Source organism: Poeciliopsis prolifica, unplaced genomic scaffold, assembly GCF_027474105.1.
Source record: "Poeciliopsis prolifica strain line A6 unplaced genomic scaffold, Auburn_PproV2 SCAFFOLD019, whole genome shotgun sequence".
NCBI classification, from domain to species: domain Eukaryota; kingdom Metazoa; phylum Chordata; class Actinopteri; order Cyprinodontiformes; family Poeciliidae; genus Poeciliopsis; species Poeciliopsis prolifica.
Window position 1 is genome coordinate 5,859,038 of NW_026562394.1, and position 13,745 is coordinate 5,872,782.

The 13,745-nt window shown below is 37.8% G+C and overlaps 1 protein-coding gene across 2 annotated transcripts in view; it reads right to left on the reverse strand.

The window, feature by feature from the left end:
• LOC129368626 (roundabout homolog 2-like) overlaps window positions 1-7,343 on the reverse strand; it is an 89,128-nt gene extending 81,785 nt beyond the window's left edge. For both annotated transcript variants that reach the window (XM_055043679.1, XM_055043678.1), the window contains exons 1-2: window positions 6,829-7,343; window positions 3,301-3,627 (exon numbers count right to left, since the gene is read on the reverse strand). In XM_055043679.1, the coding sequence (XP_054899654.1) occupies window positions 3,301-3,627; window positions 6,829-6,883 (382 nt within the window). In that variant the 5' untranslated portion in view covers window positions 6,884-7,343. The remainder of the gene's footprint in view (window positions 1-3,300; window positions 3,628-6,828) is intronic.
• Between the last annotated feature and the right edge of the window lie 6,402 nt (window positions 7,344-13,745).

Consider the following 13,745-nt stretch of genomic DNA (forward strand, 5'->3'; position numbering starts at 1 on the left):
AAAGGCTGACATGGTTCTGCAGTATTTGAACAAAAAAAAGCTGCAAGGAAAAAAAAAACTACCTATTTGTATTATGTGTAAATATAAATACATATATATATATATATATATATATATATATATATATATATATATATATATATATATATATATATATAAAACAAGACTATTGCACATGTGAAATTGTACACTTTACAGCAATAACCATTATTACTATTATTGTGAAGATTATGATATAGAAATTGTAGATGACATAACAGTTTTATCACTCATGAATCATGTTTATAATGGCCAGAGCATTTTGGAAATCTCACAATTAAGACATTGGCTCACACACTTTAGTACAAAGTGGAACCCACAAGTCATTTATAGACCTCATAATGACTTAGTGTGGATCCACAACCGCACTAAATTGGAATAAATCTGTACTACCAGCAAAGAGCACTGATACACATGGAACAATTAAAAAAAAAAGAACAAAGAATGAACTGGTAGATTTTTCATGAACCAAAGCCATTAAAAAAGACAAATAAAAATATTTTAAATGGAAAATATATTCATTTTTGTTTTCATTTCAATTTCATCCAATAAGGTTCACTCTAAAGCAGCCTCGAGGGAACTTTGTGGAATACAACAAGCAATTTGAATGTGTGACTTGTATCCTATTCTTGTTGTTGAATATAGATAAAAAATCAAATAAATAAAAATCTATGTAAAGAAAATGGATTTTAAATTTTTTCAAAAATATTATGGGTTTAGTTTATGTTTAATTTGTAATTATGATAACAAGACCCTTAAAGTTATGTTTGCATTTTTCTTCATAGAAAAATAACATATTTATGTATTTTCAACTTGATAATTTTGGCCTGAATGGAAAAAATAAGCACCACTGCTTTAAGATATGCAGGGAATAAATATTCATTTAGCAATTCTAACTATACATGTTCTAGTAGCTAACAGGGAAATGCTGAAAACAGCTTCCAGTTTTAACTCTTGAATCACTCAGATTTAGTTTTAATTTTGTTTTAAGTGTGATTATGCTAAACTGCAGAGCTGTGTAACACCAACTGCTCTCTTTCTCACACACCCTCACTGTGATGTCAAATCTAATGCCAATATGAAAAATAAATGACAAAGTAGAGACTAAGGGCTCTCGTTGTTATTTATAGAACTTAAAAAGAAACTAAAATCAGTTTCTGCAGGTCAAAGCTTCAGCGACAAGAAATCTGCTATAAAATCTGTAACAGCTGCATCACTAGTACAGATAAGATCACATCCAGCTACTCTGGTGACTCCAAGCAGCTAAAGAATGCAGGGTATCTAAGATTTGACTTTCCATGAGGAATCATTGATCCCTCAGAATCTCCTCACTCTCCAGAATAGTTCTATGCACATATATCTGGCCAGATGAAAGCCAATGAATGGCTTCAGGGGTTCTGCATGCGGTAGTACATCATCCTAGACTCACATCATTTCAGCTTTTCAACGTACCAGATAGAGATGCCCGCAGGCAAACATTAAAGCTCTATTTTACATCTACTTTTAGTTGATGTAGGTTTCAAACACCTTATATCTCCTTTTAGATGTATTGCTGTTGAAAATGTCAACCCTCCTGTCAAACAATTAATCTGAGAAACAAAAAAAGAATTACATATGCTAATTTGAGTGACAAAATACAAATGAGCTTTTCTGTCTTCACAGAGTTCCAGCAAATCCCCACAAAATCACTCTGACACAGTCATTGTGTTAGCAAATTCTGCCTCTATTCAGTCAGGGGAATCAGTGAAGCTGCCATAACATTTTCCCTTTTGAAAATGTAACGACAGTTTTGGGTCTGTGGCTTCTTTACGAGAGTGGGAAAATTATTCACAACCCTCAAATGCGATAGGACGGCTCAAGATGCACAGTAAATGTGATATGGAGAGCAGTTTAAATTGATTAAAGTGAGAGAGACCAAGAGAGAGAGACAGTGAGAGAGAGAGTGAGAGAGTTGTGACCGTAGTCTGTGGAAGAATCAAACCCCACAATGTACTGTAGACAAATTTATTGGCAATCCTGGTAAAAGTTAGCAAAAGGCCCTAAAATAATGAATATTTTACTGTAATAGGAAGATCTCACACTGAATTTATTTTTTTGGGAAAAAAAATATGTTAAATTGAAAACAAATTTGTCTGCATTCAGGGTCGGGGAAACCCACTACGAGTGCATATATTATTTATTTGCACTTGCAGAGCTTCTGATTTGGCTAAGAAGCTCTGATTTGGCTTTATTTTTCCCCATTTGAATTTACAGAATTTGATTTGATATGAAGACAAAGACAGAAATAAGATCAAGTCTTACTCCAAGTGAAGAGGTGTACACAAAGAACTTGGATTATGTGTCTTAATTACAGTTGCGTTAATTGTTCTTATCTTTTATTTTGTTTCTTATTATTTCCTGTTTAATTTTGTACAAACGCCACATTAATTATGTCAATGCCAATCACATCAATATTCACAAAGATAACTAAATCATATTTTAAACTGTAGTGAAGTCATCAGACTACTTCTTAGTCATATTTGTTCTGTGATAAAGATGTGAATACAAAGACAAGACAACATTTTTGAAAATTTAAAACCAAACCAATGTGCTTTTGGCCAGCAATTCCCAAGCTGTGAGAACAGAGAGCAGGAAACAGACATTCTTTGTTTTTATTGTGTGCATGCATTTATATCAGTGTGTGTGTCCGAGCATGTGTGAATGTGTGTATCTTGTTCATGGCAAGAAATCAGCTCAGTTTAGCACATAATGGAAATGTGAATCGCCCTGAGCGTCGTTCTCCCACACAGGGAGCGATCTGGCTGGGAGCTGGCTGCATCCTTCCAACTCTAAACAGTGCAAGGGAGTTAGCTGGGTTAAAATCCTGCCCCATCTTTGTTCCTCCCCGGAGCGGTTCACAGCTTTGCCCATACATTACTCAAACAGGTCATCCAAACAGGTCTCGCCAGCAGCCTGAAAAACAGATTTACACATTCTTGCACATTGAGCATACACACACGCACTGGTAGGTTCAGCCGAGAAGGTGAAGTTGCGTGGATTATGATAGATGACACCTTCTATGATTCCTGTAGCACAACTGCCCCAAAGTGTTATGCTTAATTTAACAGAAACTCTACCTTTTCCCAATCCAACATTTACACAATTTCACATTTTCATACACCCCATCAAAGGTTACCTCACTCTACCATTCCTCTACAATACAACTCTGACACCTGAAAGAACCTTTTCGACCAGAGGAAGACGACAAAATATTAAACTTACATGCCACCTCCAGAGAAGCATTTCGACTCACGGCCTCTCCCAGATAGTTGCGAGCGATGCAAACGTAGTTGCCGTCATCTGGTTTGCTGCGTCGTCCGTGAACGATGCGCAGGAAAAAGAGTGACCCACTGGGCAGCAGCATTCGATGGGAACGGGGATTCTCGCGGTCCGTCTCAACACGCTCCCCGTCTTTGTACCATTCCACCGTGGGAGTGGGACGACCTTCTGCTTTGCAGTTGAGGGTGGCTGGCTCACCTTTCGATACAATAAGGTCAGAAGGGTGTTCAACGATTCGAGGAGGAGAATCCTCCTGGCGAAGACGGGACCCTGAAAAGGAGATGAGAGAGTAAAATGTCCTGTTGAAGCAGGCTCTAATCCAATCTTGCAGCAACAACTGAATTAAGAGTGAAATGAGGCACACTCTTTATTAAAAACCCTTCAAATGTACTTACATTTCGCTACATTACCACCACAAACACCTTTTTTTACTGGGATTTTATGTGAGCCATTACAAATTCTGCATAATTGTTGAATGGAAAGAGTGGTGCAAGATCATAGGTTCAAATTCCGACCTGCAGTCTTTTTTGCAAGGGATCTGCATGCTCATGACTATTAGGTTAACTCATTTCTCTAAATTGCACTGTGATGTGAGTTTTCCATCCTTTGTGGTCCAAGATGTATCCTGCTCAATGCTGGAGATGTACACCAGATGTGAATGCACATACAAATGATAGTTGTGATATAAAACTGTCATATTTATAAAATCTAGTTTCATGACTGTGCTGCAAATATACATCAAATTCAGTTTCTAATGAGCAGAATAAAAATAAAATTTTTATTTCATTTTTATTTCCTTAAAAAGTAACTTGATGAATGTCAAGCTCTTTTCAGTGGAGAGTGGCTGTATCACCATGTGAAAGCTTTCATATTTACTTTCACAGATAAGAGCTGAAAAGTCATTACAACTCATTAGCTTTTCCATTAACATGTTTCATCAGAAACTGACATCAATGAGCATATTGTCTCAGTAGGTTTATTGCAATGAATTGCAGACAACATTTATCACTTCCTAATGTAACACCAGGAGATAAACAAAGTTTACACTTTTCTTTTATCTCTGACCTTTACATCGATGGCTTGTCGTGCATTCCAATGCTTGTTTTTCACTTTTTATGGTTAAAAATTCCTATAAAAATGTCTGATCACAGCTTAAAACAAGAATTCACAACAACACCCTTCGGTAAGTCAACAACAATTTTATTTTCCTCACCAGCAAGAAATTATGGAGGTGCCTATACTGTTTCTCCCCTTCACTGTATATGAAGACATTATAAAATTTGCTCTGTGTGTAGGTGTGTGTGCAAGCAAACAAGAGGGTAATGTTTAAGCTGCTAACAATTGACTTTTATAAGGCAATGTAATGAATAAGATATAAATGCATGTTGACAAAAAGTATTCCATTAACCAGGACCACAAGGTGAACCAAGGTGACGTTTTTATGTTGTTTCTTTTTTTAACACTGTCTACATCTTCCTCATTTGTGCAGATCCATAAATCATGCAGAAACAAACTGAGTTTCCTGCAATACTGACTTTATCCAATATGTTGTCTGCACTGACACTTTTCAGACTGAAGCTGTCAGACGGTGGAATTTAAATGAGTTTATTAAAGTTGGTGGTGGCACACTGGCTCAGTGGTTGGTAACTGTCAGCCAACAGCAGGCAGAGCTTGTGTGGGGTCCTGTCAGTCTTTTAGTCCTGTGATGGACTGGCACTGTGTTAGGGGAATTTGACTGTTTTCTGCACGATTCATGCTCCTTGCAACCCCCTAACCCTAAATGTAAATGAGCCAGGACAGAGCAGATAGATGGAGTTTGTTTTTTTTTCCACATTATTTCTGGATGAATAGCATCTCTGTCTTGCCCGAACGAATATGATAAAAATGACTTTTTTTTACTCCTCTAAACCTTCTCCAAATTAAAAAAAACTGCCAGATGAAATGATTTTGTGATTAAAGGGTGTCAGGAGGTACTCCTGAGACTTCCATAGATAATGTAAGAATTATTTTTCTTGCAATTTCGTGTTTATGGGGAGCTGTCCATGGTACTGAAGCAGAAAAACAAGGGCTCAGGGCAGAAGATGTGCTTCTTTAGCCAATTTAAAGTGACAGATGAATTTAACTTGGGTTTCTAATGCAATATTTTTTTTACTGTTGTTTGATTAGTATAACTTAAAAACAGTCTATTTGCAAAGGCAATAGTAGAACAGATTAAAATGTTTTAAATGTATCAATATGCTGATACATAAAGTCAATATAAACAATGTCTGTTTCAAAAATACAATTGTTTTCTCAGTGATCTTGTCATCACTCTCTCCAATACACCAAGGGTTGTTTGCCTGAACATTGTGTCATACACAAGTTACTTATGCTTCATTTTGACAATTTTGACCAGAGATGAGCAAGAAGTTTATGCTGCACAAAAAGAATTGCGCATCTCTTCAGATGCAAATCTTTTTTAAAAAAGCCTCGCAATCAACTCAGTGTTTGTTCTGATTTAACATCCATCTTGGAATAAGGCGGCTGGATATAGATGAGGACCATGCTTTGCAAAACAAGAGGCCCAATCACGAGGAACAAAGCTCAACTGCAGTCAAACAACAACTGAAGTCTCAAAAAGGACAAAGCAGGTCAATCAATGTACCATTAAGTGACCAAGTATAACATGATGACCAGATTCTATGCAGCCCCATAAGAAACAGTGGACATTCTAATTGCTCCCCACTTTCATCAATAAACAAACCTGAGGCCATTTTCAATTTACCTCACTTGTCAGTGGTTATAATGTTATGCCCAATCTATCATGAGTCCAGGCAGTACCTAATTTTACATCTACATCTTGTGCTGTGAACTGGATCACAATGACTCAAATTCCACATGTTTGAATTCACGCTCAACAAACATTTTTATGAAGCCACCACTTACAAGCACTTTCAGTTTCCAAAGAGTAAACTATGCAACTATGCATCAATCCCATCGTTTCCATAGCAGCTCAGAGTTTCTTTGAGTTCAATCTGACAATTAGAACATTATTTAGGCTGCCAGGATAGTAAAACGAAGGTTGGTCATAATTCTAATAGGATTGTATTCAAAATAATAATGAAAAAAAAATCTATCAAAAGAAACACATGAAATGAACAACTTCTGGATGTCATGTGTGATTTAATTCCTATGACAAATGAGTTCCCTGGAAGAGACCTCATCAATAAATGAGAGACTTTTGTCTAACGAAGCCATTAAAGAGTTGGCATACAGCAACATCCAGACAGCAGAACTGAAATCAGCCAACTATAACGCGCTGTGCGCTGGCATCATGGCCAATAATAATAAAAATAAATAAATAAATAAATAAAATAAAAATCGTCTCTTAAGGCACTCAGTTTGTTCTTTCTGAGCTTTAAAGTGTCTCAGGTCGCATCCCGAACTCAGATCAGTTCACAATGTTAGGGGAAAAGATGTGATCAAACTTACCGTCGCTTGGGGTGCACAGAAGTCCACAGAGGAATAGATACTGTAGAGGACCCATTCTGGCATATTGGCCTCGTAAGCTATCAATGCAAGAATTCCTTCCGAAGCAATTCAATCAGTCAGTCCCGTTTTCGTCTGTGCCAATAACTGTTTCGGCGCGGTGAACTGAAACAACCTCAAAAAAGAAAAAAAAAAAAGAAAAAGAAAAAAGAAACAATTATCAGCCACTAACGGGGGGAGGGGGGTGAAGATAAGTCTCATTCATGCGTCCGTTCCTCCTCTCCCTCTCCAGTAAGAGCGCACGAGTGAGCTGACTCTCCGACACGCTGGCAGTTTCTGCAGTCACCAATTCAAACATCACCACCGACGCCCAAACCGACGCCTCTCCACTTCCCGACGGTTCCGCCGCCTCAACAGCATCCCCCTCCCTGACGCCTCTGCTTCACCCGCGGCTCCGCGCGAGGCGACCGGTCGCGTCCATCCCCCGCGTGGGACAAGTTGAGGGATGAAAGGTTGAAGATGGGATTCAGTCAGAGGTAAGTAGCTGTGCGCGCGCGGTGCGGGCGCAGCTTAGCCCCTCCTATCAACTCCGTCGCCCAGGGGGAAACAAAATATATAAATAATAATATGCCCCCTCGATGATAATACGCACTATAAATTTCAACAATAAATCTCAGCGGCTGTAAAGATAATGCATAACAGCATGCTCATGATGGGGTATTGTTTTTAATTTACGTTTCTATCAATGAGAGCATCTTCCTCCCTTCATCTTCCATGCAAAATTACTGTACATACACTCCCCTGCTATAGGAGTTTACACTTTCACTAAAACCAGTAGATCCAATAAATAATTGTTAAAAAAAAGTATGTTCTGTCAGTGTGACACCATGCCTTGATACAAATATTCTCAAATTTCCTCTTATAAAGCACTTGTATCTATGTTTTTGTTGGACCTTGCACAAGTGTTTGTATAAGTTGAATTTTTCCACACTTTGACACACCTGAAAGTGAATATTCAAACAAATGATAACATAAGGGGAAACATGGGTTGCTTCCACACCTTGCAGTCTGTTAGACGAGGTTTTGTTGGGGACCAAAATTGACACATCTGTTACATTTTCCGGTGGGGCAGACACACTTAAGGAAACAGCACAAAAATCTCTGCGGTATACATTTTGGGACAACTCCCGTCTCCACAAAATGTAAACAAAAAAATGAATTAGTGTCAGTTTTTACTGAGTGTGGGATTTTTCTTTTGTCTTAAATGACCGTGAGCCATTTCTCCCACGAGTGGGAAAACCCCCTTTTTTTTTTGTTGTTGTATTTTACCAGAATGCCCTGCGTTATAATCCGCTGCTTTTGGAACAGTCACCAGTGCGCGTGGCATTCACATGTAGCTATATTTGATCCGCCCATTGTTCACTTCAAGCAAACAGAGACCGAGGTTTTAAGGCAGACCGGATTTTGCGTTTTTGGTTCTCATCAGAGTTAGACTGTGCATTCACATCTCCATAAACAAACTTTTGAGACAAACTTATTCAGAATTTGAATAAGGGGAGTAAACAGGGCTGCAGTGAAGGCACACCTGATGGTGGGTATTAAGGTGTGGAGATGCTCTTTTTCTCAACAAAGTGCCAAGGGGCTGGGAATAAATGTGCACCTCACATTTTATAATTTCATTTGTAAATAAATCAATAAATAAACTTTATATTGCCCTTGGCAATTAGAAAATCACAGTAAAATACATTGAAGCTTGTGGTTGTAATGTGGCGGTACGTTTAAAGATTCACTCTTGGATACTTTTTACAAGATACTGTTTTTAGCTTCATGTGCATATGCTTTCTGAGTACAATAATTTAAACAAATTCCCCTCTCTTCATAACTGACATTAATTTTTTTATGTTTATGGTTGAAAAAGTCATTACAAAAGGCCACAGCTGTAAAAAAAAATGGCACTTCATTCCCCACCCACTGCCTTGGGTGCTTATCCTGACTCATTGTCAATTCGCTCAATATTGTCAATGGCATTATAAATGCAGTTTCCCCACAGTGAGATGAGAAGGAGATAGGCTGCATCAGGCTCCATCGATCCAAATGGTTCAATCAAACCATTTTTTTCTTTTTGATACGGCATTGACAGCAGCGGATCGAATGATAACCGTAGACAATGAGTGAAATGATCATGTCTAAAATGGGGTGTGAAGTGAGCACAGTCAGGTAAAGTGGATGAATCTCATTCCTCTGACCATATGGATCCAATGTCACAATGGGCCAAATTTCTTACATCAAAATCTCTGTTTATGTGGTTGTTTTCACCTCTTTGTAAAGGAAAATTTTGCCTGGGTTGCTCAAGCTCGAAAAGCATGGCATGGAAAAGTGTGGAGCCCATGTGTGTTAGTTACTCATTGTCATATTAAAATGTCTTCCTCTTCAACTTTGCAGTTTCAAAGTCAGTCAGAATGGATGAGAGCTTTGAACAGTTATTTCCAAATCTAAATCAAAACTTTTTTGATTCAGAAGTACAAGATAGAGTTCTAACAAAATAAACCAGACCTGTCATAAAAACCTTAAAAAACTTGGGACCGAACCAGATTTGTTTTAGCTGTAGTAGATGGCTTCAGAAAAATGCAATGACTGTAAAAATGACAACAAAGAAAAACATTGCTATTAATTTTATTTATCCTAAAACAGAAAAACCAAGCATGCAATCCTTACACGTCCGGTAAGTATTTTGCTAATGACACGATATTTGAAAACCACTCAGCAAGCTGACAAGACGTGGGATGACTTGTGCATTTACTCATTTTCAAATAGCTTTGCTTTGTCTTTTGCAGCTCTAGTACTTTGATAGTTCCATTGAAAACTTGAGGTTCAATTTTTGTTGGCAAAACTACTTAGTTTTGCCAACAAAAATAGTTTTTTTTATAAAATAGGATAAAGAACATCTTACTGTTCACCTTTCTGTTTAGTACTCTACGAGAGGCTACTAAACTCTGTGATCCTGAATTGGATGAGGACTGTACAGAAAATGAGTGAAGATGAAAAAGTCAAATCTTGACTTTTTTACAAAGCACCAAATGTGGACATAATGCAGAGCTTTTAAGACTGAGTAAGACTGGTTTTTATTTAAACTCTGTTTACTCTCTCTTTTATCAGCTTAAAAGTCACCCCCTTCTCAATCATTTAAAGAAAAATTGCTTAAATTAAATTAAGCTTGTTTGCATCATAATGTCTTTTGATAATGGATGACTAGACTATAGTTGAAAGAGAAATTTATGCACTCAGTGAGTTCATCTTGAAAGTTCAAATAGGCAACGTAGGCGGAGAAAGACCCATCCTCTAATCACACACAGAGACAGACGGGTTTCCAGGCATCATGGGATTCTGCTTCCTGTGTCCCACCGACCAAAATGAAAAAAAGGCTTAGTTACTGTCATCAATCTCACCCTGGTCACACACAGGAGACAGTGTCAAGGTCAGAATTTTTGTCTGCACCATTACCTACGCGTAGCCATGTTTGCTCAAGCCAGGAGAGCTGGTGGTAACAGATGGTGTGTGTGACAGCGTGTTCAACACCAAGCATGGCCGGCTTCAATGAGAACTGAGCAGACATGTGTCCTGAGCGCTGAGTCCAGACGTGCGTACAAGTGCCAAACCCCTGTCTGAAAGCGAGAGCTGCTTATCCCACAGGCACTTCCTTCATATTTAAGCCAGTCTCCATAGAATAAACAAAAGAGCACATCGTGTTTAGTATTTAGCTCACCTTGTGTGTTTGTTTTATTGTCATTTTAGCCCGAATGGGGACAGACGTCATCAATCTGAAGGCCATAAACACGCACCACGCAGTAACTCACTACTGTGCTGAATCTTTCGCTAGATTACAATGAGATCCAGTTAATCCAACTATATTTACTGTTTTTATGGTAAAAGGTTTTCTGGCTCAGAAAACCAAACTATTATTTTTTTTTAGTTATTGACATTGAAACAATCCATCATTCTGAGAAAACATCTGACGGCAGTTGAAAGGAACCACTTATTTCTAATGGGAATAGACTTCCAGCAAAACCAGAGTCAGTATGAACAGCTACCTGCCACAACTGTGAGCAGAATAAGTCATGCTGCAGCAAAGCATACGCAAACCTTAAAACCTTCGACTCTATGCCTCAGTGTTAGCATGAACTTATTTTTCTGGAATGCTGTATATGGTTTAAACCAAACCTGTTCTTTGGTTTGGTGTCCAAATGATTAAACTTTAGGCTCCTCTTTCAGGGGAAAAGACAACATGATTTCAAAAAACTGTCTTTTGGGAATATATTTGTCTTCCTTCTTGCAAAAGAAGTCCACTTAAGTCAACAGTAGCAAGACATATTCAGGAAAATTTAGGGTATCTGAAGACTACTTTGAGTGTCTTAAATTTCTTTGTTGTGAAGGTGAACTTGCCCAGACACTCAGGCCTGGGCATGTTAGCAGTCTCTTAGAATGCCCTCCATTTGCAGACTATTGTCTGTAGAGAGGGCTGGCTGACTTCAACCTGTATTTAGATGTCTTCAAGCAACGCGCCAGACTTGAAACTTGCTAAAATCTTCTATATGATGCTTCAAATAGCTCTTTTGGTTTCACCATGATGTTAACAATCCCCTAATAGCCAGGAGCAAACAAAGCTAAATGCAGAAATTCTAAAATTTCAGGAACAAAACAGATATCTGACCAGTAAGGCCCTTTTGCACCGTCTTTGATGATAACCTGCTTGTGAATCTAATAGTTCTGGAATTTTCTTGCTTTTTCCTTCCAACTTATTATGGACACAAGGTATAAAACCCAAAGAAAAACTCCAGTCAACTAAACTCTTATTTAACTAACTGTAACTTCGAGGACCAAGAGTGTTCTTCAAATATCTGCCATACCTCTCGGGAAAGTTTTAAATGACTGCAAACCCTAATTACACATCACTGCTTCACCTCCCAAGAAATACCTTTTTTTTTTTTTCTCAGGTCATGGTTTGTGCTGTCAGTGCATTAATATAATTTTATTCTCTTGCACTGTTCAAATACTTTCCTCCGGAACTTCACGCTCCAAAAATCCCCATTGAACTCCTGACACACCTTGCAAGAGTGAAGAGAAAAGAGTCCAATCTTTCCAAGTCCACTGAAATGCTTTTGAAAGCCGAAAAAGGCCCCCATTCAGACTCTGAAAGGAGTACTTTTGGGAGAGCTAGTGAGACATCTCTCTCGCAATACTTGGACATGGAGGAGACAGAAAAGGGTTTGTGCTTAATCAGGCACAAAAGGCATTAACACCATTTGGTTTTCCTCTGAATGAGCAAATAGAAACAAACAAAAATAAAATAACAGGAAAACAAGGGAGAAAAGCTGAGTGCAAAACGTGGTACAATCCTGGGAAGCGGTGTGCACATAACATTTTCAAAATGGCAGATAATAGACTTCTTCCATGCGTGTAAACATTGCATTTCCATAGAAATGGCCTCTTTTCGTGTTTCAGACGGGCAGTCATGGATGAGAGAGTTGTGTGGCACTCACCTCTTAATCTAGTTAGATGCTACGAAAATTGCACCAGCTTTCTGGTTTTAAAAAGGACATAAAAATTGTGTCAGTGCAGGCAATTTAAATTCTGCACCAAACAGTAGGATACTGTCAATAAAGGAGATATAATTTATTTGAGAATCTTTGCTTTACTGTCATTTTGCCAGTTTCTCTCAATGCTGTAGGGCATGTAAAATGACTTTTTTAAAGTCACACCAGACAGTTATGTGGAAATTTGTGTTTAAATTATGTCATGTTTGCATTTCTTTAATGTCAGAAATTGGAAAGTCAATGGGATTCAAGACTTTGAAATTAAAAATGGAACATTTGAATTTGCACATTTTGTTAAGATGTGTAAAAATTAATTTTTTTTTTTTTTATTAGAAACCAATTTCACTATAAATCAGGCTAGAAAACGTTTAATCTTCCACCACTCTGAATTTCCAAAGCTTTGCAGCAAAGAATGGCATCTGGTCACCGAGTATCCATGATTTCAACATGTCAACCAGTTGTTCTCAAGGCTTGCAAGTAAATATCCAAACACCTGGACTTTACTAAGTCCACTTTTCAGAAACATATTCTCCAGAAACACCAGAAAATTAATATGTGTAACAGCACATTTTTCTTTCTGGTAAGGATGGCCAAGCCCAAGTGAAGATGTGTTCAAGTTTAATCTCCAAAAGTGAGTAGCATGTGTCCAATTTAACACAGAAATTGTAGAACACAGGTTATAGCAATAAGCTGCTGTCACACCATTTCCTGTTTTGACATGTAAGGCTGGTTTCTTACAAAAAAATTGCAACATGGGTCTAACAGAGAGAGAGAGAGAGAGAGAGAGAGAAAAAAGAAAAGTAAAGAACTAAAGCAGATTTTCAGGTCCATGAAATCCTTTTATCAAGTCAATGTTTGTTTTTTTCCCACTGGGGTCAAAAAAAGTCTAAGAATCCATCATAATTTTAGTGTTTTTTGAAATTCAGGCAGTTGAAGATTAAGTAGTGTTGAACCTTGCTCTTTTTGGAATGAGACTTCCTAAGATCAGCCTGAGTCCTCATTTAGCTGAGAGACACGTCTCACTCAGCTGCCTACTTTCAGGAAAAATGCACAAAGGACTTTGTTTCTGATGAATTAATTTTTAACTGGGTAACTCAGGCACTTCCTACAGGTATCGTTCTTTAATTGAGATATTTTACTGAAATAAAAAAGTGACAGACAATTTGAGTAGAAATTGTTTTTTCTTCTTTGGCTATGAGCCTTGAGGTTGTGACCATGAGAAAAAATTAATTTGCAAATACATTTTAGGCCTTGCTCATGTGAACAAAGTGGGGTTTCAGTGATCATGACAACCTTGGTATTGTTGTAGTAGAAAATGAATTAATACAA